Source organism: Eucyclogobius newberryi, unplaced genomic scaffold, assembly GCF_026437365.1.
Source record: "Eucyclogobius newberryi isolate DKJ021-1_F unplaced genomic scaffold, fEucNew1.0.hap1 SCAF_17, whole genome shotgun sequence".
In the NCBI taxonomy this organism is placed as follows: Eukaryota; Metazoa; Chordata; class Actinopteri; order Gobiiformes; family Gobiidae; genus Eucyclogobius; species Eucyclogobius newberryi.
In genome coordinates this window covers 3,461,856-3,484,366 of record NW_027315801.1, presented here as the reverse complement: position 1 = coordinate 3,484,366, position 22,511 = coordinate 3,461,856, and the positions used below count along the sequence as shown (strand labels likewise).

Here is a 22,511-nt window from a genome sequence, read left to right as displayed (position 1 = left end):
CTTCCTCCTCCTCTGCGCTCCACGAAGGCCAGGATCCAAGTGCCACACCACCACCACCACAGCAGTGCAACACACCCCGACTCTATAAACGTCCACCCAAACCTGTGTTATACAAGTAAACAACTACCGCCTCACACAGTCCCTGCCACTGGAACGTAAGAATATTCTGCAGATTGAATTCCTGACAATTATTCTGAAACCATAAGGCCAACAGCACGTGCTTGACAGTCTCTGGCTCCTGACAGTGACAACACAGAGCGATCGGATGTTTGCCGATCCAACTCAGTCACCAATTGAGTCCAGTATGGCCCATCCTCATGCGTTCCTGCCCATGGATCTGCACGGACCAACATTAGCCAGCGAATCAGCCACTTCGTTTACCTCCTGGAGTGTTACTTTTTTATTTTTCTTACTTTTTATGAAGAATATACGAGATTATAAGAGTTTTTTTATAAGAGCTTTTCTATTAAGAGTGTTTTTTATAGTCTTCTATAAGTTCCTTAAGGCCGTGTATGCGCACTCTCGTAGTAGGGCACAAGTCAACTCAAGTGCTTCATATATTAAAATTTTGATAAATCTTGAATGTTGTTTTGAGGATATGCAAAATCTGAATATTGAGCCTATCGTTTATAGTAATAACAACTGCCACAAAAAGCTGCTAAAAAACAAAAATGATAAAAGTTGTGTTGCAAACTTTAAAATAATGGTATAAGGTGACATTTCTGCACTTTTGTTATTCATTTTACAGACATTTCACATTAAACCTCAACTAATACCTTTAAGGACACGTTTTAACACATTTATGTTCATTTGACATAATATCGTCAACTATCGTTACCGTGTATATTCTTTTAAAACATTTTGTCAATTACGCCCACCACTAAATGCACCTTTAATTAAAATTTTACGGTTATACTGTTTTTGTACATTTGGAACAGTTTTCCTGTGGATGTGAGACAGGCCTCTCTCTTCTGCATATGACTGAAAAGACTTTATCTGCTCTCTTCTATTTTTAAGTCATTTTTTATCATGATTATTTATGTTTTTATTTGTTTGTATTGTGATTGTCATGGACCTTTCCCTGTTCTGTAAAGCACTTTGAATTGCTCTGCGCTCTACAAATAAACCTCCCTTTCCTTCTGTAAACTGCCAGTGAATCAAACTAAACAAAATAAAAACCACTGTGCGAAAATTAGAAGAGAATTTACCAATAACCCTCCCATCTAATTCTGAAGAAGAAGCCATACAACCCCACACAAAAGGAAGTCTCACCACACTTCTTCCATCAGACAGTTTCATGGTCTGTGGTGATTTAGTATTTCAAATGTAAGACTTTTAACTCTTGGTCTGCTCGGATTTCTAAGATTTATCTAAACTAGAATGAAGGCCTACTTCATCAGTTGCCTTTTTTTCACAAACCACAGACTTTTCACACATCAGTAGCTTTACTTTTTCATACATTTGTTCTGCAAATAAATGATCTCTCAAATCTTAAAGTCAATTTCTCACCAAATTTAGTCTTCTAAATGGTCTACAGTAGCATACATCTTGTTTGGTGTACCTATATAATCCAAAATTTGTACAAAATATTTTACAAAGCAAGCAATTTAAACCTGACCTGACTGATATATATAATCATATATATATATATATATATATATATATATATATATATATATATATATATATATATATATATATATATATATATATATATATATATATTGTGCTATATGGCCATTTGTATATATAAAACACCATATTTACAGAACAGTTTGAAACTGATATCTTTACTTGAGAAAGCTCTAATATTTTCTTGTTATAACTTGATTCACATCATGAGTCACACTGCCCTCTGGTGGTCACTGTATGCAAACAGTCCCCTAACTTCACTTTACATGTAGCAGGTTCTGACCATTTCATTGACATAGATCATAGTTAAAGAGCTTCTAACAGCGCTTGAGATTTTTATTCAGATTTTATTTTTTTTTTTTAAATAGAAGAGTTTTGTAAACTAACCATTGGAAACAAACCTCCTGGCCAGGTCATGTGAGACGTGTGATTGTGAGACGCACCCTGTGTGGGTGCGTCCCTCTGGGAAGAGCACTCTGAAAAAACATGCACCTTTGTTCAAATCTGGAGGACTTTGTCTTGAAAAATGCAATGTGCCATGTTGTGGCCCAAGGGTTGCCATTGTTTTAAATAGCTCAATATTAGTAGGCTTATTTGTAGTATTCATTTAAGTGTGTCCCAAAAAAGGGGCGCTGCTCAAATAGGGTTATTTGGGGGGAAACTGGAATATAAAAGCCACGCCATAGGTCCTAGACGAGCCACAAGTACAGAACTGTGTTCATGTGCTTAACAGAAAATGCTCCAAAGAACACGGTGTAGCCAACTTGAGGACACTTTCAAATAAATCACAGTTATATATGGGAGTCAGGAACGTCAAGATGAATCAATTAGCCTAATGGCAGAAATAATATTAATAATGATAATAATAATAGTAATAATAATAGTAATAATGAATAGAGAAATAATAACAGTATTTTCAACTTAATTGACACAATTTAAATAGTAAGGCTACATACAAACGTTTTTGCCACATAACTACTTTAATTTACTGATATAAAAAGCAAGTCCAGCTGTGTTTGATTCAACATTTAGTATAATTTAATGCCTGGATGTCTCAATACCTTCATAGTTTAACTTTACGTTATTATTCAGAAAGTGAATAGCACATTTCACAGTTGTTTTGTTAAATTTGATCTTGTGTCATCCCAAGTGGGAGTAAAGGAGCGATTTGTGTGTTTTTCAGAGTCGTTTTGAGAATTTGCATGTTTTCAATAATAATTTGTTTTTTCTGAGAATCTTGTCAAAACAATCAAACTTGATGCAAATGTCCCACAGGCTTCAGTGAAATCTGTATCAAATGTCACACACATGCAAACCAAGTCTCCGTGTGGTCCATGACGTGAGGGACATTTAGACTGGAGTTACCTTTTGTCTCCAGGGTGCCTCAGGTCTACCTCGAAAAAGAGGGACTCTCATGGTAAAATAAATGTTAAATCAAATAAAAACACTGCATTACTGTTGAGAAAGTTTCCATTGTACACTTACGCAAGCTACAGGGTTATGATTTTAATTATGATGATTATAATGATTATGATTACGGCTTTCATGAGGGGAAGGGGATTTTACAGTCACAGTGGATAGTTTGTAACTTAAAAAACTGTTCATGTATTCAGTTAAGATAGATAGACTGTACTTGGCTTGAGAATGTAGTTAAGAACAACTACAGAGGTGAGGACGAGCCAGAATTCAGCCAAAGTTCTGGGATACACAGTTATGTTCATAAAACCATTGCACTGCCTCATTTCATAGATTGGTTTCACACAATCTTAATTCTCAATATCCACTTCTTGTTCAAACATTTCCTTAACCAAAACAATGTGGTTTGTGTTTCCCTAATGGCCGTGGTCACGAAACATTTGCAAATGTCAATGCAAACTTCACTCAACCAAAACAGAATGCAAATCCCTCGTCCATGTAACACTAAACGCCTGATACATTTGGACAGAGAGGGAGACGCAGAGGCTGGAGGAGGACATGCAGGTCGCCCGGGTCCTGGTTCTGGTTTGGTTTCAGCTCCGGTTCACGTGTGCAGAGCTGGACTATGTGGCTAATGGACAGGGCATGCATCTGAGTGGGGATCATGTCATTGCAGGGCTCTTTGTTCTCTTTAAAAACGATAAAGACAGTGATGTGCCAGCTCTGGAGCCGTGCAACAAGTAAGTACCATCTCATGAAAAGTCACCATACCAATACTTTATTGGGTTTGTTTTTTAACTGTATTCATTTTGTACATATATTTTGTGCTGTACTGTAAATTTATACATTGTAAATTATGGAGGTTATTTATATGCTGATTGACCAATATTTCTGAAACTGTAATAATGATTTCACTGAAAATCTAGTCAGATAACATAAACTATTAAAACGTTTGCTAAAAACCTAATAGATTTTCAACTTTAAATGGTTAAAAACGTCCCTTTAATTTTATTGTGGGGGTCCCGAGTTGGTTGTATGGTTGTTTTGGGCGTCCTGAAACGATTGAAAATGTTTAATTTCCAGTACAATGTAGTGAAATGATTTAGTGGTAGACTTTGACCAACTTCAGGAAAACACAAATGATAAGAACAATAATGCGACACTATTTATTTGTGATCTGTGAAACAACAGCAGACACACTAATGGCAAAGCGTGCTAAAGATGCATAAAGTTACATCATAAATGTTTCCCCCTCGTTTGGATGATTAATTATAAATACATTTCTGGACTTTCTCATACTTAAATCGAATTAAAACATTGCTGATGTTAACCCACTGTCACCTTGACTCCAGAGGGACTCCGGACAAACACGGCTTCCACTTGATGCAGGCCATGCGCTTCACTGTGGAGCAGATCAACAACCACTCCCTGCTCCCGGGTGTGACGCTCGGATACCAGATCTACGACATCTGCTCCATCCCCGCGAGTATCCTGGCCTCTCTGGACCTGCTGGCGCCTCATCAGAGAGCGCTGTTCCCTCCGCAGGACGCACCGGGGGGCCCACGGGGAGGAGGCGGGGGGGAGGTGAACCCGGGGGGGAGCAGGGAGGTCGTGGCTGTCATAGGACCGGACAGCAGCACCAAGAGCTTCACACCTGCCGCTCTTCTGGGGTCGTACCTCATACCACAGGTGAGGGACAAAACGTCTACGAGAAACTTTGATTTTCAACCAGCCATGGGGTAGTGGCTGGTGTTCTGGAGGGAACGTACTGACAAATTTAAAGAATAAGGCTTTATTTGAAGAGACATTAAGCTCATAAAAAACAAAGATGTTCTGCACCAGATTGTAGTAAAATAGCTCATTTCCATCTGCAGTTCGTAGGTGAAGTGTTGATCATATTTCCATTTATTTTAAGATCGATATCAGCACATCTGGGTTTTTCTTTACCCATGGATTCATCTATAGTTTCCCACATGATTTTACTATTACCCTTCATTTCAGATCTCTTACGAAGCTTCAAACGAATTACTCAGCAACAAGAACCTGTACCCATCCTTCTTCCGGACCATCCCGAGCGACAAGAACCAGGTGATAGCCATGATTCAGCTTCTGGTCCACTACAACTGGACGTGGATCGCACTCCTGGGCAGCGACAACGACTACGGCCTTCAGGGCATGCAGAGTTTAGCCAAACAAGCTCCTCTCTTCGGCATCTGCATAGCTTTTCAAGGCATCATTCCATCCGCTTCGGACAAAACGGCGACGCAAATGAGAAACATGGTGGACGGTATTCTTATGACTAAAGTGAACACGATAGTGGTGTTTTCAAGCAAGTCTAAGTTTAGCGGGTTCATGCCGTACGTCATCGAGAAAAACGTTACCGATAAAGTGTGGATAGGGACGGAGGATTGGTCAGTGGCGACGAAAATTTCGAGCATCGCAGGAGTCCACACGATCGGGACGGTGATAGGGATATCGGTGAAAAGTGCTGACGTAGAAGGGTTTGCAGAATTTGAGAGAAAAGATTTTGAGAAGTCCTTGCAATACGATGGAAGTGAAGAAGGTGAGGGTTTGGGAAATGTCTGTCTGCAAAGCACTGGCTTGTATACTCTGGTCAGAAATAATTATTCGCTGGAGGAATACGACCTGACCTCCTCTTTTAACGTGTACAAAGCGGTGTATGCGGTGGCCCACGCCCTTCACAAACTACTGGACTGTGATTCAAGGAGCTGCAGCAACAGGACAGTGCTGCCATGGGAGGTAAGACGGTTTTATTTGACTTTTATTGAATTGATCTGAACTGCTTTTATCTTTCTGTTCTTTTTTGTGGAAAATGTTACTAAAGCACACGTTGTTAAGGAATCTCGTGTCTTGCATACATTTTAGTTTTAGTATGGGTGAACTTAGATACGTTTATTTGAAATGAGCTCAGTTGGAGTCTTTTGTCATTGACCCAGAAATTAGTGGATCAAAGTAATTCCTGCAAACCATTGGCAAGACACGATTTGTTGTTCTGGCCCACAGCTCCTGCCCTGGTTGAAGACGGTGCGGTTCTCTCTGTACAACGCTTCAGTTTACTTTGATCAGAATGGAGACCCGCCCACAGGATATGACATCGTGACTTGGATCTGGAGGGGCTCGGCGTGGTCTCTGAGGCGGGTGGGGTCCTTCAGTCCAGACCCGGTCTCGCTGATGATAGATGAGGATCTCATCGAGTGGCACAAAACAGGAGCAGATGACAAGGTAGCAAAGGTTTTTCTAAAGTCGTTTAAATTGTTAGAGAAATAAACTTGTCATCTCAAGCCCAAAAATTGTACATTCAAGTATGACTTTTCAGGGAATCCATAGCATAAATTTGATCTTGCAAGAAAATGGCACACATCTGGTGGCATGGTGACTGCGGGACTAGCACTATCGAGAAGACTTATCCATGTCCGGGTGGGTTTCCTCTGGGCAATCTGGTTTTCCCCATCAACACAAAACATGCACCATATAATCCTCTAGTCCAAGCCTTCCTCTACATTGCCCCAGCGGCATTGGAGGATGCTCAAATGCAGCACAGATTCTCTACGGGCACAATAATCTAAACCTCAACCTGTCAGCAATGGCTTTAATTCTTCACTGCTCTTGGAGGGCGACAGAGGCAGACATTTTAAAGATCTGCCAGGGCATCAACTTCAAGACGATACGCTGCTGATGAGTGTTTCTGGCTCTTCTCAGGTGCCGTCATCGATCTGCTCTCCCCCCTGTCCTGCCGGATATAGGAAGCTCTTAAAGGGCCAACACGCCTGCTGTTTCGCCTGCCAGGCCTGTCCTGCCGCCCACTTCTACAATGAATCCGGTAACTCTTGTGACATAACAAAGAGGCTACGCCAAATTACACCCATTATCACACCTGTTTCAGAAAGGATGCAGCCAGAAAGGCCACAACTCCTATTCCTCCCTCCTAATCTTTCTTCTCAGATCCCACTCGGTGCCAGCCGTGTCCCGCAGTGGAATGGGCCCCTGAGAAAAGCGTGCGGTGCTCGGAGCGGGCCGTGTTACTGTTGGCCTGGGACGACCCTTTGACCGTCGCCCTTCTCTTCTTCATGGCCTGTTGCCTCTTCATGACCGTCAGCTCCGCCGTCGTCCTCCTGCTGCACATCACCACGCCGGTCGCCAAATCCGCCGGCGGGCGAACGTGCCTCGTGATGCTAGCCGCGCTCACGTTAGCCGCTCTGAGTTCGCTGTGCCACTTTGGACAGCCGTCTCAATTCGCCTGTCTGCTAAAACACCCCCTGTTTATATTTTGCTTCACTGTGTGCTTAGCCGCCGTTACCGTGCGCGCCTTCCAAGTGGTTTGCATTTTCAAATTTGCCTCCAAGCTTCCTCCGATTTATGACAGGTGGGCCAAAAAGAATGGACCGGAGTGGACTATTCTTATTGTTTCTCTTACAATCCTCGTCATTTGTATTTTGCGAGTTGCCGTAGATCCACCAAAGCCATCCAAAGATTTTGAATTTTACTACCACAGCATCGTCCTTGAGTGTAGCAATACCTTATCCATCGGCTCAATAGTGGAGGTGGCATATGTCTCGATACTCAGCACGCTGTGTTTCTTCTTGAGCTACCTTGGCAAAGACCTTCCAGCCAATTATAATGAGGCTAAGAGCGTCACCTTTAGCTTGATGGTGTATATGATATCCTGGATCAGTTTCTTCACACTGTATTTGATCAGCCGTGGTCCGTTCACGATGGCTGCCCACGTCTTTGCGATTCTCTTCAGCGTTTTGGCTTTTTATGGCGGTTACTTTCTGCCTAAAATCTACATTATTGTTTTCAAACCAGAGCTGAACACCACTGCCCATTTCCAGAATTGCATCCAAATGTACACCATGAGCAAGCAGTGAACATGTTGAACCTATACTTTATCTATTAGCTTGTATTGTTCTTTCCTTTGCTTGATTCTTTGTTATTTTGTTTGCAAAACTAGACAGAAGGCAATATAACGTGACATAATGGTTATAGCGTGTGTACCAAATCCAACCACTAGGGGTCAGCAAATTAATAGTTATAGCTAATTATTGCCCTATGAAGATATAAAGGCTGGCTTTTTATGCTAAAAATATATATATATAACATCGCAGTTGAGAAAATCACAAGGATATGAGCACTGGATACAGCTGCAGACGATGCCTCAGAGCAGGGCCCACTCTGGCACTCACTGAACGCTTGTATGGCTCAATATATTCATTTGAGAGTATAGTATATTCATTTGAGAGTATAGTTACATGATTTTAGTTATCCAATTCGTACAATGGCTTGTTGTCAGGTTGGATTAAGGCGTTATCACAAGAAAGCAGTTATACAATTCAATAGTAAATTATGACCTCAAGATACTCCCACTGCTCTTACACTAAAAGCTGACGTTTAACTGCATTTATGCCTTTTGGGGGGATTTTATTCTCTATCTGTTGATGGTAAACCTCGATGTGGATCAAAAACGCCTAAGTAGTAGATACTTGACTCTTCATAGTGACGAGTCGGTGTAATCCCTCATTGTCCAGGAGTGGCCCATTGTAGAAACAGATTCAGTTGTGGCCATCTGGACACGCAGGCAAGCAGCAGATTTTAACGTTTTTATTATAAAAATTGATACCTGAGATTTTTTAACACAACATGTTTGACCTGGAGTCAGATTTTCGTTTTATAATTGCAAGTAAGTATTGTAAGTACTTGTAATTCTGAGTCCTTTTCTGAGCACTCAAGCCTTGAATGCAGGACAATGAATATAAACCAAACATGCATGAATCACACAAATTAGAACTCAGAGTAAGCTTATAATGAGGGAACACCCTTATTACAGGGTTAAAAGCTCATAAAAGTGGATTTGACATTATAAGTCTCAAACGTAATTGCATCAAAGACCAGCAGAGCAGAGCATTCATATTAAATACTAGACATTCATAAAACTGAGAAGTCTGGCTTCAACAAACCCTGTTCAGTCAAAACAATTTATCAATCAATCTCCCATCAACATCGGACCTATCCACCATTGGCTTTAGGCGGGGCACCACAATGCTCTTGCCCTATAACTAAGTCATCCATCACTCCATGTCTTTGGGGAATTTTGTGCAGGTGTTTTCAGTGAAGTATGTGAGAAATGCATGTTGGAGCCGCTCCCTCCAATAAAAGGCTGCTTTGTGTGTCTGGGGTCAGGCTCATTGACCTTCAGTGACCCCTGGAAGAGAGGAGGGGTGTTCCCACAGTCTGAATGTTGGAGTGTGGCACGGGTGAGCGGACACTGGGTCACTTCCAGTCAGAAGGTTGTGGAGATGAGAGACGAGTCGAGACAAGACGCTGTTCGATGTTCATCTGGTGGATCTCAGGGCATGTGAGGAATGTGTCAGTTCTGTGTCTTTAATTGTATTCATCAAAATGTGTTTTATTGATGAGTGGATTTAACCCAACTATAATGTTTGTATAGTAATAATATATATTAATCAGATTCATATACGAGGTAGCATTCAATACAATAAATTAAATAAATCCCACAAAGGTTTTTGGCCAAATCCAAACTGTTATCTGTTCATTTTAGTAAAGTTTAGTCAAGGTTTTATTTTATTTTGTTCTTGATCTTTAAAAAAAACTGTATTTTGCATTGAATATTATTATATTATTAGCTGTCAATAAAGCATTTCTCATTCTGATGATTTGTTTACTATGGGGTGAAATTATCATCGTATTAATTATTGATGCAGAAAGAAATTGCAATGCCTGACTTGCATTTATGTAGATTTCAGAATAAAACATACATTTGGTTTGTGAATCTGTGCTGTCTGAATTTGTGGATCACCAAAATCATGCATTTTTTACCTGTGAATGTGGATCTTTATGAGACAAACTGAACACAGCTTTGAGAGTTAGACTTTCATGCAGAATTTTTAAACATTAATTGTCATTTATAAACACTCACTTTCAAATGAAATGCCTTATTTTTCTTTCTTATCTGGAGTTTTGCATGTGAGATTTTGAATTAGCATTTGTGGATGGTACCAGTCCCTGCTCACTCATAATGTGTAAATGCATTTAAACTGTAATTCACCTCATTACAGGACTTCTAACGCATAACAAGTATTTATAGATCAATGTTGAGTGCCATTTGCCCACAGGTGTGTGCAGAGCTAAACACGGGTGACCTTTGACCCTGCCACACTAATCTATTCATTAAACCAGGATCTAATTATGAGTCTATCACTCCCTGGAGGCTGTGGGATGAAACTGCAGCGTTAGATAAGTATTCCCTAAGGACACAGACTGACAGCACATTTCGGCTACGTCAATCTTCTTTATCTTATCTGCTCAGCCTGCGCGGCCCGTCCTGACCATGGCATATGTAAATGTATTGCCTTTTTACGTGTACCAGGTGATCACCGTCTTGCGTTTGGCCGTGTGCAGGCCGACTCTCTGTGGTTCTCAATGTTACAAAGCTGGACGTAAGACTTTCCCTCAGGTTTATTCTGAGACTATGGTCTACATTTGAAGTATTTTATTTTTATTTTATTTTGTTGAGAATAAACGTAACTTCTTGCATCTGCAGATAAAAAAATAAATAAATAAGAATAGATTTACTTAGGCATCATAGCGACAACCCTGTTTAGCCCTGGTTTAATCTTGGTTATTTATTAGTCCTGGTCCTTGTCTAGTCATTGTTTAGTCCTGGATTAGTTCTTGTTTGGTACAGTTCAGTCAGAGTTTAAATTAGACCTGATCTAGTCCTGGTTTAACCCCAGTTAAGTCAAGACCTGGTTCAGTTCTGGTTTAGTTATTGTTTTATTAGAATATAAAGCTGACATGTGCTTTTACACTGATCAGAGCATCACTTACAACCCTAACCCTGTGGATGGAGGAGAAGCTACACACAAACAGCGGCATGTAGCGCACACACAACACACACACACACAAGGGCACACACACACACACACACAACACACACACACACACAAGGGCACACACACACACAACACACACACACACACAACACACACACACAAGGGCACACGCGCACACAATACACACACACAAAAAAGGGCACACACACACAACACACACAACACACACACACACATACACAAGGGCACACACACACACACACAAGGGCACACACACACACATACACAAGGGCACACAAACACACACAAGGGCACACACACACACACACACAAGGGCACACACAACACACACACACACACAAGGGCACACACACACACACACACACACAAGGGCACACACAAAACACACACACACACAAACACACACAAGGGCACACACAACACACACACACACACAAGGGCACACACAACACACACACACACACACAAGGGCACACACACAACACACACACACACAAGGGCACACACACACACACAAGGGCACACACAACACACACACACACACAAGGGCACACACACACACACAAACACACACAAGGGCACACACAACACACACACACACACACACACACAAGGGCACACACAACACACACACACACACACACACAACACACACACACAAGGGCACACACAACACACACACACACACACAAACAAGGGCACGCACACACACACACACACACACACAAAACACACGCACACACACACACACACACAAAACACACGCACGCACACACACACACAAGGGCACACACACACACACACACAAGGGCACACACACACACACACACAAACACACACAAGGGCACATACAACACACACACACACACACACACACACACACAAGGGCACACACAACACACACACACACACACACACACACACACACAAACACACACAAGGGCACATACAACACACACACACACACACACACACACACACAAGGGCACATACAACACACACACACACACACACACACACACACAAGGGCACACACAACACACACACACACACACACAAACACACAAGGGCACACACAACACACACACACACACACAACACACACACAAGGGCACACACAACACACACACACACACACACACAAGGGCACACACACACACAAACAAGGGCACGCACACACACACACACACACACAACACACGCTCTCTAAAATATTGGGCATTTCTGTTTGAGCTGTGCAACACCAGAAATGTTGTTATCAAATCCAACACTGATACTGGCGGCAGCGTTGAGATATCGATACCAAGTACTTAAGTTTAACATTAAAACATGGTTAATATGTGAGCTACATGCGTTTAACCTGTTACGACGAGGTGCACTGGTGGACAAGCTGCTGGACATGTTAAATATAAAAATAAAGGTGTAACCCACTGGTCTTCAGTCAAATCAAACATTCTGGGATGAATAGGGCTTAGTTTGTACTCCAAAACAACAAATAAAATATATATGTTTATGATAATTGTCCGAAACAAATTTAGTTAAATTAGCTTGAGATTTGAAGGAGGAATTGTCTAAACCCAAATGCCCCAAACAGTGTCAATCCGATACCTCCAGACACCAGCTTTACTCCACATTATTATTAATGTATTTACCAAAGAAAATCTTGGTGGAATTTAAAATTTAAGGACTTAAGAATTGGGAGCCTGTCTTTAAAAAAGTTGAAAACTGTCTTTATGATAGTTGTTTTAAAGGTTTTTTTATGTTGTGATTGATATATTGATGGGAAGGTAAAAGCGTAGCTTGAAGGAGACGCAGGACAGAACAGTATCAAAACAAAGGAGATGACGACAACCAACCAACCATATCTGGACGGTCCCCGGAAACAAACAGCAAAGAAGACAGTGAAGGGCCAGTAAAGGACCTGAAAACACTAGGGGAAAAAAATATAAAACACCAAAGCCTAGAATGAGGTGAAGGCGGGTGACCAGGCACATTCTGATTAGTGCCATGAAGTGACCGAAGTTGAGGAGGTCAAGGATCCAAAAGCCTTAATTTTCCTCTTAATACAAACAACAAATGGATGAATAACAGAACAAGAAGCAATGGGCTTGTTTTCTCAAGGACCATCATTTACAGACACTGGACATGCATGCAAAAAAAGCTGCTTTAATAAGTATTTAATATACACATAATTTAACATGTTTTCCTTAAAGTTTTGAAAATTGAAGCTTCAGCTCTGTGTGTAATAATGCTGCTGTCAAGGAAACGGGACACTTTTTTTTTAATATCAGTCAAAATAAAGATCTCCGTTTTTTCTTGCAACTTTTATTCATTGTCATACAAAAAATACAATACCATTAAGAGCATACACTACGTGAAAATACCACAACACGCATGTCATTTAGAATGCACCCAATCACTCACTCATTCATTCATTTTAACATTTGGCATAAAGCACAAGAGAAATATTCTCAACAACAGTTGCATTTAACACACCTTAGAACAACCTTCACTCCACTGGAGTAACTACAGTTTGGTCCACCGTCATCAATTAAATGAGCAAAACAAACATCTAAGCTCAAGCACGACTGGAATGTCCATCAATGTGATGATAAGAGCCTCCAACAGGGGGCCCCACCGAGTCGATCGTTCCAGACTATGTACATCATCAGAAGTACAGTCTACAGTCCCATAGTCTTAGTTAAGGTGTTTACCAGGGCCTCCACACGGGGGCGCTGTTGGAGGCTGTGTCTCTGGGCTGTGGGCTGGTGGTGGAGCTCTGGAGGCAGGCCTCTGTTTGAGGGAGTTTGTGCACCTTCTTCTGAGCTGCTCCGTCGATCTCCTTGTGGGGTGTTTTGTGAACCTCCATGAGGGGTGCACTGTGGACCTCCATTTGAGGTGCTCCGTGGACCTCCATTTGGGGCCTGTGTGGCTGCCCCAGCTGCTGTCTGAGGAAACACACGGTCATCTCCAGCACGTCAGCCTTCTCCAGTTTGGGGCAGCCCTCACGATGCAGCTCCTTCTCCAGGAGGATCTTCAGCTGCTCGATGCAACCGTTGATCCGGTCACGGCGCATCTTTTCCACAACAGGCTTTCTCAACTAAAAAAAAACAATATCAATCAATTCAACAATATAAATGTATCACTGAAGAATATTAGGCAGTTATTTGTGTCAGCTTTGGTCCAAGCAAAGCAACATCAACAAGCCTCAAACAAGACTTGTAACCCCTGGCTCCGACTGCACGCAGAGGGAACATATGCGGTGCGGAGGCCTCAGGAATGATAAAGTATTAAAAGTAATGAGAGTATCTCAGACAGGCCTCGAAGCACAAGCAGAGGTGGTGATCGAGGTGCAGCAGAGTCCGTTTCCACATAACACTGAAGCCCTCTGCAGGCACTTTCCTATTTACTGTAAATGGTTTGTCATTGTGTGAACATGAGGTCTCGAACGACATATATGTAAAACTTTGTGAATCTTGAGTTTAGTAATTGTTTCTACAATAACTAAGTGCCTTTTCCAAAAATCCTTCTCCTCTGCACCTACAGTCAAACGAAAAGGTACACGATATATCATTCCATATAAACATGCAGTGTTTCAGTCCTAACAAGACAGCATATGTATATATATATATATATATATATATATTATACATATTGGTACTATTAAATACTATTAAAGCTTATGAAAGTAGAAAATCCATGCATGTGGTACTTACTTTAATGTGATCTCTCTCAGTCCTCGTTTGGTGAAAGGTTGAAAAGCTGCTGTAAGGAGCCATCTCAGTCCAGTGGTTACTCTGGTTTCTGGGCTTTCAGAGCCAGGCTAACCCTTATATACTGTCCCATTACCATAACAAAGGCCTCATGTCCTGGGAGGCACTGGAGTTCCCACATTCACCACCCCCAGGGGAACAATACTGACCTGTGCACTGCAAATGAAAGCATTTATCTACAGTATCTAGCACAATTGTTTTACAGAGATTAGCAACAAGTAGAGATAGAAAGAAAGAGGGTGAGATTATATATGTTTGGAGTAATAGTTTGCCATTTATGTACAAATAGGCTATAGGAAGGAAAGGAGCAGTGATAGAAAAGAACCAAATGCTTCAGAGCAATAAAGCAATAAAGTGTGGGATTTTAGTTCTAGGAGATGTTCACTGTAAAAAGGCATTTGATGCCATTGGTACAGAGTTTGGACACTTGGAGACCAATGATCAAAATGATGAGATATGTAAACTAAAGAACAGCAGAGATGTCAGTGTGTGGCAACAGCCTCTACACGACCTTTGAATAACACATTTAACATCATGTGCCTGTCGTGGCGGCAACCCGCGAACCCGGTGGTGGACACCGGAAGTAAGGGATGCCGTCAGACTGAAGAAGGAGGCCTATCAGGCCACTCTGGCTTGTAGGTCTCCGGAGGTCATCGAGGGGTATCGGCAGGCCAAGCGAGCCGCGGCTCGTGCTGTCGCAGAGGCAAAAACCCGGGCCTGGGAGGAGTTCGGGGAGGCCATGGAGGAGGACTATCGGTCGGCACCAAAGAAATTCTGGCAAACCGTCCGGCGCCTCAGGAGGGGGAAGCAGTGTCTCACCAACACCGTTTACGGTGCGGGTGGAGGCCTGCTGACCTCGACTGGGGATGTCGTCGGACGGTGGAAGGAATACTTTGAGGATCTCCTTAATCCCTCAGTCACGTCTTCCGAAGAGGAAGTAGACTCGGAGGCTGGCTCATCCATCACCCAAGCTGAAGTCACTCAGGTTGTTCTCAAACTCCTCGGTGGCAGGGCTCCGGGGGTGGATGAGATCCGCCCTGAGTACCTAAAGTATCTGGATGTTGTAGGACTGTCTTGGTTGACACGTCTCTGCAACATCGCGTGGCGTTCGGGGACCGTGCCTCTGGACTGGCAGACCGGGTAAGGTCTATTCCAAGGTACTGGAGAGGAGAATCCGACCGATAGTCGAACCTCGGATTCAGGAGGAGCAGAGTGGTTTTTGTCCCGGTCGTGGAACACTGGACCAGCTCTATACCCTCCATCGGGTGCTCGAGGGTTCATGGGAGTTTGCCCAACCAGTCCACATGTGCTTTGTGGATCTGGAGAAGGCTTTCGACCGTGTCCCTCGGGGTGTCCTTTGGGGGGTGCTCCGGGGCCCTTTGCTCAGGGCTGTCCGGTCCCTGTATGACCGGAGCAGGAGCTGTGTTCGCATTGCCGGCAGTAAGTCAGACCTGTTCCCAGTGCATGTTGGACTCCGCCAGGGCTGCCCTTTGTCACCGGTTCTGTTCATAATTATTATGGACAGAATTTCTAGGCGCAGTCGGGGGTCGGAGGGTGTCCGGTTTGGGGACCACAGGATCTCATCTCTGCTGTTTGCAGACGATGTTGTCCTGATGGCTCCATCAAACTCGGACCTGCAACATGCACTGGGACGGTTTGCAGCCGAGTGTGAAGCGGCTGGGATGAGAATCAGCACCTCCAAATCCGAGGCCATGGTTCTCGACCGGAAAAAGGTGGCTTGCCCTCTCCAGGTGGGTGGGGTGTCCTTGCCCCAAGTGGAGGAGTTCAAGTATCTCGGGGTCTTGTTCACGAGTGAGGGAAGGATGGAGCGTGAGATCGACAGGCGGATCGGTGCAGCGGCTGCAGTGATGCAGTCGCTGCATCGGACTGTTGTGGTGAAGAGGGAGCTGAGCCGAAAGGCAAAGCTCTCTATTTACCGGTCGGTCTACGTTCTGACCTCACCTATGGTCATGAGCTTTGGGTAGTGACCGAAAGAACAAGATCGCGGATACAAGCGGTCGAAATGAGTTTCCTCCGCCGTGTGGCTGGGCGCTCCCTTAGAGATAAGGTGAGGAGCTCGGCCACACGGGGGGAGCTCGGAGTAGAGCCGCTGCTCCTCCACGTCGAGAGGAGCCAGCTGAGGTGGCTCGGGCATCTGTTTCGGATGCCTCCTGGGCGCCTCCCTCGGGAGGTGTTTCAGGCATGTCCCACCAGGAAGAGGCCCCGGGGAAGACCCAGGACACGCTGGAGAGACTATGTCTCTCGGCTGGCCTGGGAACGCCTCGGGATCCCCCCGGAGGAGTTAGAGGAAGTGTCTGGGGAGGAGGAAGTCTGAGAGTCCCTGCTCAGACTGCTGCCCCCGCGACCCGGCCCCGGATAAAGCGGCAGAAGATGGATGGATGGATGGATTTAACATCATTATACTCACAGGAAATCAAATTCATTCTTGTCAAATTACTTCCGAAAATAGTTGTTAAATAAAAATAAAAATAAAAAGACATGTTAACACAGAATTAGGAATGTGGCTTTACAATAGTCTTTCGATTTTAATTAAGCTGTTGGGACATTGTCATCTCTAAAGATCCCAACTAAACACGCGTGTAGGAGAACCACGTGGGAATAAATGTGAATAAACTCCATCTCCACTAAACCTGTGTTAACTTATAAAGGGCACTATACACACACTTCTGTATCACATCAGCCAAACTGCAGCGCGCCGCGTGCCTCGGAAGTGGAGGTGTGGGCGAAGCGGAGCGCGAGGTTTACGGCGGCGTCGTGGCGTGACATCCTCTGATCCCGCGGGGCGGAGGTGTGAAAGGCGCGCGGGGCCAGCGGGGCCAGGGGCATGATCAAAGGGCCCGCGCAGGCAGCACGCGCCCCTTCAGGTGTCAAAGCTCGCACCTGGGGCACGAGCCGCAGCGGCGCGTGTCTCCTGACGCGGTGACGCGCGGCGGGACGCGCGGCGGGACGCGCATGTTTCTGACTGAAGTCCTCACGAGCGGAGTGAGGAAGAGGAGCGCGCTCTTCACAACATGTTCAATAGATGAGGTGTTAAGTCAAACTCAGAGACTCAAAGTGTTTAACTCTCAATGTAACCGAGGGCCCAAAGCCACGTGGGGTGAAGAAGAAAAGAAAAGGTGTCATCTTCTTTTGAGTTGGATGAAGAAGTTAACTTACATCCAGGACAATTCAGGCTATTTACTGGAGTATTATAAGGTTTTTACTACAGCTGCTGTAGTGCTAATTAAAATGGCGTATTAGTCTTTAAGTCTGTGTATTGTCCAGTTTGTATAAGATGTAATGACAGAGGCCTGAAAACGCATTCATACACGTCATGACCACAAACTTACATACATTTACAGACACGTTTTATGAGAGAGAAACACAAAGCGGTTTACAATTGTGGAGAAGAAGAAAAAATCGCTGCAATTACAGCAGTAAGTCTTTTAAAGTATGTCTCTACCAGCTTTAGTCACCTACAAAGTGAAATGTTGTGTCCGTTCTTCTTCATTAAACAGCTCAAGCTCAGTCAGATTTAATGGAGAGCGTTTTCAGATCTTGCCACAGATTCTCATTTGGATTTAGGTCTGGACTTTGACTGGGCCGTTCTAACTCATGAACATGTCTGTTTGAAGCTGTTCTGTAGCTCTGGCTTTATGTTCCGGGTTGTTGTCCTGCTGAAGGTGAACTCAGGACAGGTTTTCCTCCAAGATCGTCCTGTATTTGGCTCCATCTTCCCATCAGCTCTGAGCCGCTTCCCTGTCCCAGCTGGAGAAAAGCAGCTTCTTCATGAAGCTGACTCCATCATGTTTGACAGTCGGGACGATGTCTTCAGAGACATGTGTCGTGGTAGTTTTACACCACACACCGTTTTGATTTAAGCCAAAAACATTTGAGCTTTTGGTTGATCAGACCAGAGCAGCTTCTTCCACATGTCTGCTGTGTCCTCCACATGTCCGCTGTGTCCTCCACATGTCCGCTGTGTCCTCCGCATGTCCGCTGTGTCCTCCGCATGTCCGCTGTGTCCTCCGCATGTCCGCTGTGTCCTCCGCATGTCCGCTGTGTCCTCCGCATGTCCGCTGTGTCCTCCGCATGTCCGCTGTGTCCTCCGCATGTCCGCTGTGTCCTCCGCATGTCCGCTGTGTCCTCCGCATGTCTGCTGTGTCCTCCGCATGTCCGCTATGTCCTCCGCATGTCCGCTGTGTCCTCCGCATGTCCGCTGTGTCCTCCGCATGTCCGCTGTGTCCTCCACATGTCCGCTGTGTCCTCCGCATGTCCGCTGTGTCCTCCGCATGTCCGCTGTGTCCTCCGCATGTCTGCTGTGTCCTCCGCATGTCCGCTGTGTCCTCCGCATGTCCGCTGTGTCCTCCGCATGTCTGCTGTGTCCTCCACATGTCTGCTGTGTCCTCCACATGTCTGCTGTGTCCTCCACATGTCTGCTGTGTCCTCCACATGTCTTCTTATGGCTGGTTCTTCCATTCTGCAGGAGTAACGTTTGGTGGACGGCCATGTCTTGGTAGGTTTGTAGTTGTGTCATTCGCTTTCCATTTCCGGATGATGCTCCGTGAAATGTTCAGAGCATGGGAAATCTTTTTATAACCTAACTTTGCTTTAAACTTCTCCACAACTTTATCCCAGACCTTAAGTTAGTTTATTTATTTGAGAAAGGGCCAGTGCACAATATACATTCACCTTATCAGAAGAGATGCTTTGTACCAGGTGTTAAGTGCTACTTTCCTCCTGTAGATCCTGGATTGGTTTAAATCCCACTGAGATTAGATCACACACATGTGACTCCACTGAAGCGTTCTTTCAACAACAATAGGTCACACTCAGCACTCGCTAGTTCACAAAAAAGGATTTGTGGAAAGTTCCTGTATGAATACTTTTGCAGGCCACTGTATGTTCTGAGTGTACTATATTTTATAGCCTTGATTAAATTCATATTTATTTTATTTACTGTGTAAATATGCATCTGTGACACTGGCAGGTCAGGACAGAAACAACATAACATACAACATGGTTTGGTCTAAGTATGATTTAATGCTCTGAAAAAATCCATATGGTGTAGTACTTTTTCAAGAAAAATATTTATTGGCGTTTTCGTTGAGTAATTGGCACAGAAACTGCATCGGGTGTAGTGGAGCATAAACCTTATTTAATGAGGTTTGTCATTTGTTTAGCTACCCATTTTTATATAATTTCTTAAATGATTAGTAAACTGAATGGGGGTGATTTTTATATATAACAATATAATGCCTGATATAATGAATAATCATATGAGTAATTTGACCCTGTTAATATTGAAATCCCCAACAACAGTTCAATAGCAGTTTTATTAGTTGATTAATTTCTTTAGAGAGAACTATATTTACTCAGACACATTCTAGTGTAATATTGTCAGGCCAGAAAATATTGTGAACATTTAAAACTGTTTCTTACATAAAACCTCTACCTTCTGTCTTCACCTGAATACTTTATATCCCGGCATATGTGCTGCGATAACCAGGCTTCTGTCAAGACAATAAAGTCACTAAAGTGCTCAATCTGTTCACGTTTTGGAATCAAACTGAAGATGCAAATGTCCACCAAAAAGACCTTAAGGTTTTCGATGTGGGTCCCAAAGAGCCGAGCTTGATTTAAGGTCTGGAATAAGCTGCTTTTTCATAATATGATTTACATTTTATTTTATTTATTTATTCTGAGGATTTAGCTGATAAAAGACAGATTTATATTTGATTAAGAGTATAAGAGTTTTTCTACAAGTTTTTATAAGTTATTTGTTTTAAAAAAATATGATTTACTTCTGTGCATAATCTGTGTTGCACACTGCAATTTCCCCATTGTGGGACAACTAAAGGTTATCTTATCTTATCTTTAAAAGTCATTCTGATGATGATAATAAGGGATAATATTCTCTAGGCTTGGCTATGTTTTAACTCCAAATGGGTATATGATTCTTGAATCTGAAAAATATAGGCTACTGTTGAGTTGGCCTAATGCTGCATATCTTCAATTTCAAACAGCACTTCATTTGTTCCCTTTTCATACATTACAATACATAATTATCAAACAACATATGATACATCTTGATATCTTTAGGTCAGGATGTGTGGTTAACCCAACATGTTAAACTTAGCGAGTAAATAATGTCTGCGGATTGACTTTCTGTCCAGGCTGACACACGTCTCTCTCTCTGGCCCCTGGGACTGGCCCCTGGGACTGGCCCCTGGGACTGGCCCCTGGGACTGGCCCCTGGGACTGGCCCCTGTCTCAGATGTGGGCCGTGCTGGTTCTCTCTCTGGTTTCCCACAGTTCCACCTTCACGTCTCCGACAGGTTTTGGTCTTTTGTTCCGGCTCAAACAGAAAAGCGCTGTGTCCACGTGAGTCTGATGAAAGTCCACTCACTTCACAGACTGAGAGTGAATTTAACACGAAAGGGAAAAGAAGGATTTTACGGTTTCATTAGCCGCCTAAAAGAGCTGGAAGGCTTTTATGAGCTTGTATTTGGCAACGTCAGAATGCAACTACAGCAGTAAACTTTAAAAACAAAGAACCCGTGTAACGCTGTGGCATCTTAAATATATGCAACACAATAAAGTACAGTGTGGAGGTAAGCTTCAGTTATAAATAAGGATGTCACGTGATCACATTTTAGTGTTACGATTGATGTGTGAAAAAATATGACAATTTATTGATTATTCATCATAATTGAGACATTTTCTCTCCTTCTCTTGTCTGACATGACGGGCTTTACCAACTCTAACCTTCACAAAGATAAATAAAACAAACTATTATATTTAGGTATATTTTTGGACTGTATAGATTGAATTAAAATAAAATGTAAAGTTATTTTTTATTTCAATCTATATAGTCCAAAAATATATTTTGTTTTTAAAATGTTCACATATTGTTTTTTGGTTCTTACGATTATATTGTGACCTGAATATTCATGTTTATTGATTAACCTAATAAACTTGACGTCCATAGATATAAAATAGCATGATAGTTAAATGTAATGATGCGAGCTAATCACTTTTAAAGTGTTGAAGTTAGAAACCATAAAGTAAAAACACATAGCAATAAGTTCAACATTTGCACCAACAAACAGATTTTTTTATGTTTCAGAGTTAAGTGCATAGCCTGCTGCCATTGTGCCCTTGAGCAAGACACGTCACCCATATTACCCAGTTACAGTGATGTGGCTGCTTGCTGCAGGAAGGGCATAATCCACAATAGTTACGATATGCTTAAGTTTACTCTTGTGTGTCTATTGGACCTGAAGATAAATCAGTGTTTACACTTTTACTTGCCCCGAGCTGGTCTCTGTGTTGACACTTTTGCGTTAACCCTGTCTTATCTGGTCCAGAGTCTCAGAGCCTCAGTGTCCACGGGTGAGTGTGAATGTCCCACCCACAGCCCGCGGGCTGCAGCTTTGAACCCTGTCGTAAAAGTGCAGTAGCGGCAGAGCTGGACCTGTGAGTGTGCTATCTCCCGTTTCCCACACTCTACTCTGTTCACTCCTCCCTCTGCACGGGACAATAGACGTGTGTCCTGTTACACATCACATTAGGCCAGTGTTTGATCTGGTTTCCACAGACAGGACAGTGGAGGGAGGGGGCAGGCGAGGGACAGCTGCTCAGGACAGTCAGAGCCTGAGAAAGTCCTGCCACAGCCAAACTCCACTACCACTAAAGAAAAGTTTGAATGAGTTTTGGGTGGCACATTTTGGAGGGGTGCTTCAGCGGGACATGGGAACATGGGGCGGGGTGTGTCCAGTGGGGGACAGCTGTCAGA

The 22,511-nt window shown here is 43.3% G+C and overlaps 2 protein-coding genes across 3 annotated transcripts; one reads left to right on the top strand and one right to left on the bottom strand.

The window, feature by feature from the left end:
• Positions 1–265: 265 nt before the first annotated feature.
• On the top strand, positions 266–7,937 carry tas1r1 (taste receptor, type 1, member 1). The gene is given in 8 exon segments (XM_072448634.1): positions 266–375; positions 1,018–1,060; positions 3,667–3,788; positions 4,401–4,737; positions 5,050–5,808; positions 6,073–6,291; positions 6,769–6,889; positions 7,012–7,937. Coding segments are annotated over 8 exon segments (2,637 nt in total).
• A 5,320-nt stretch (positions 7,938–13,257) lies between these two features.
• Positions 13,258–14,724, bottom strand: her12 (hairy-related 12). Of its 2 annotated transcripts, XM_072448492.1 has the most exons (3): positions 14,657–14,724; positions 13,828–14,040; positions 13,258–13,755 (listed from the first exon to the last, which is right to left on the bottom strand). In XM_072448492.1, exons 1-3 carry the CDS (start codon positions 14,717–14,719, stop codon positions 13,651–13,653), a joined length of 381 nt encoding a protein of 126 aa, XP_072304593.1. In that variant the 5' UTR covers positions 14,720–14,724; the 3' UTR covers positions 13,258–13,650. The 2 variants fall into 2 exon arrangements, with proteins under 2 accessions (XP_072304593.1, XP_072304592.1); XM_072448491.1 differs by having other exon boundaries at positions 13,258–14,040.
• Between the last annotated feature and the right edge of the window lie 7,787 nt (positions 14,725–22,511).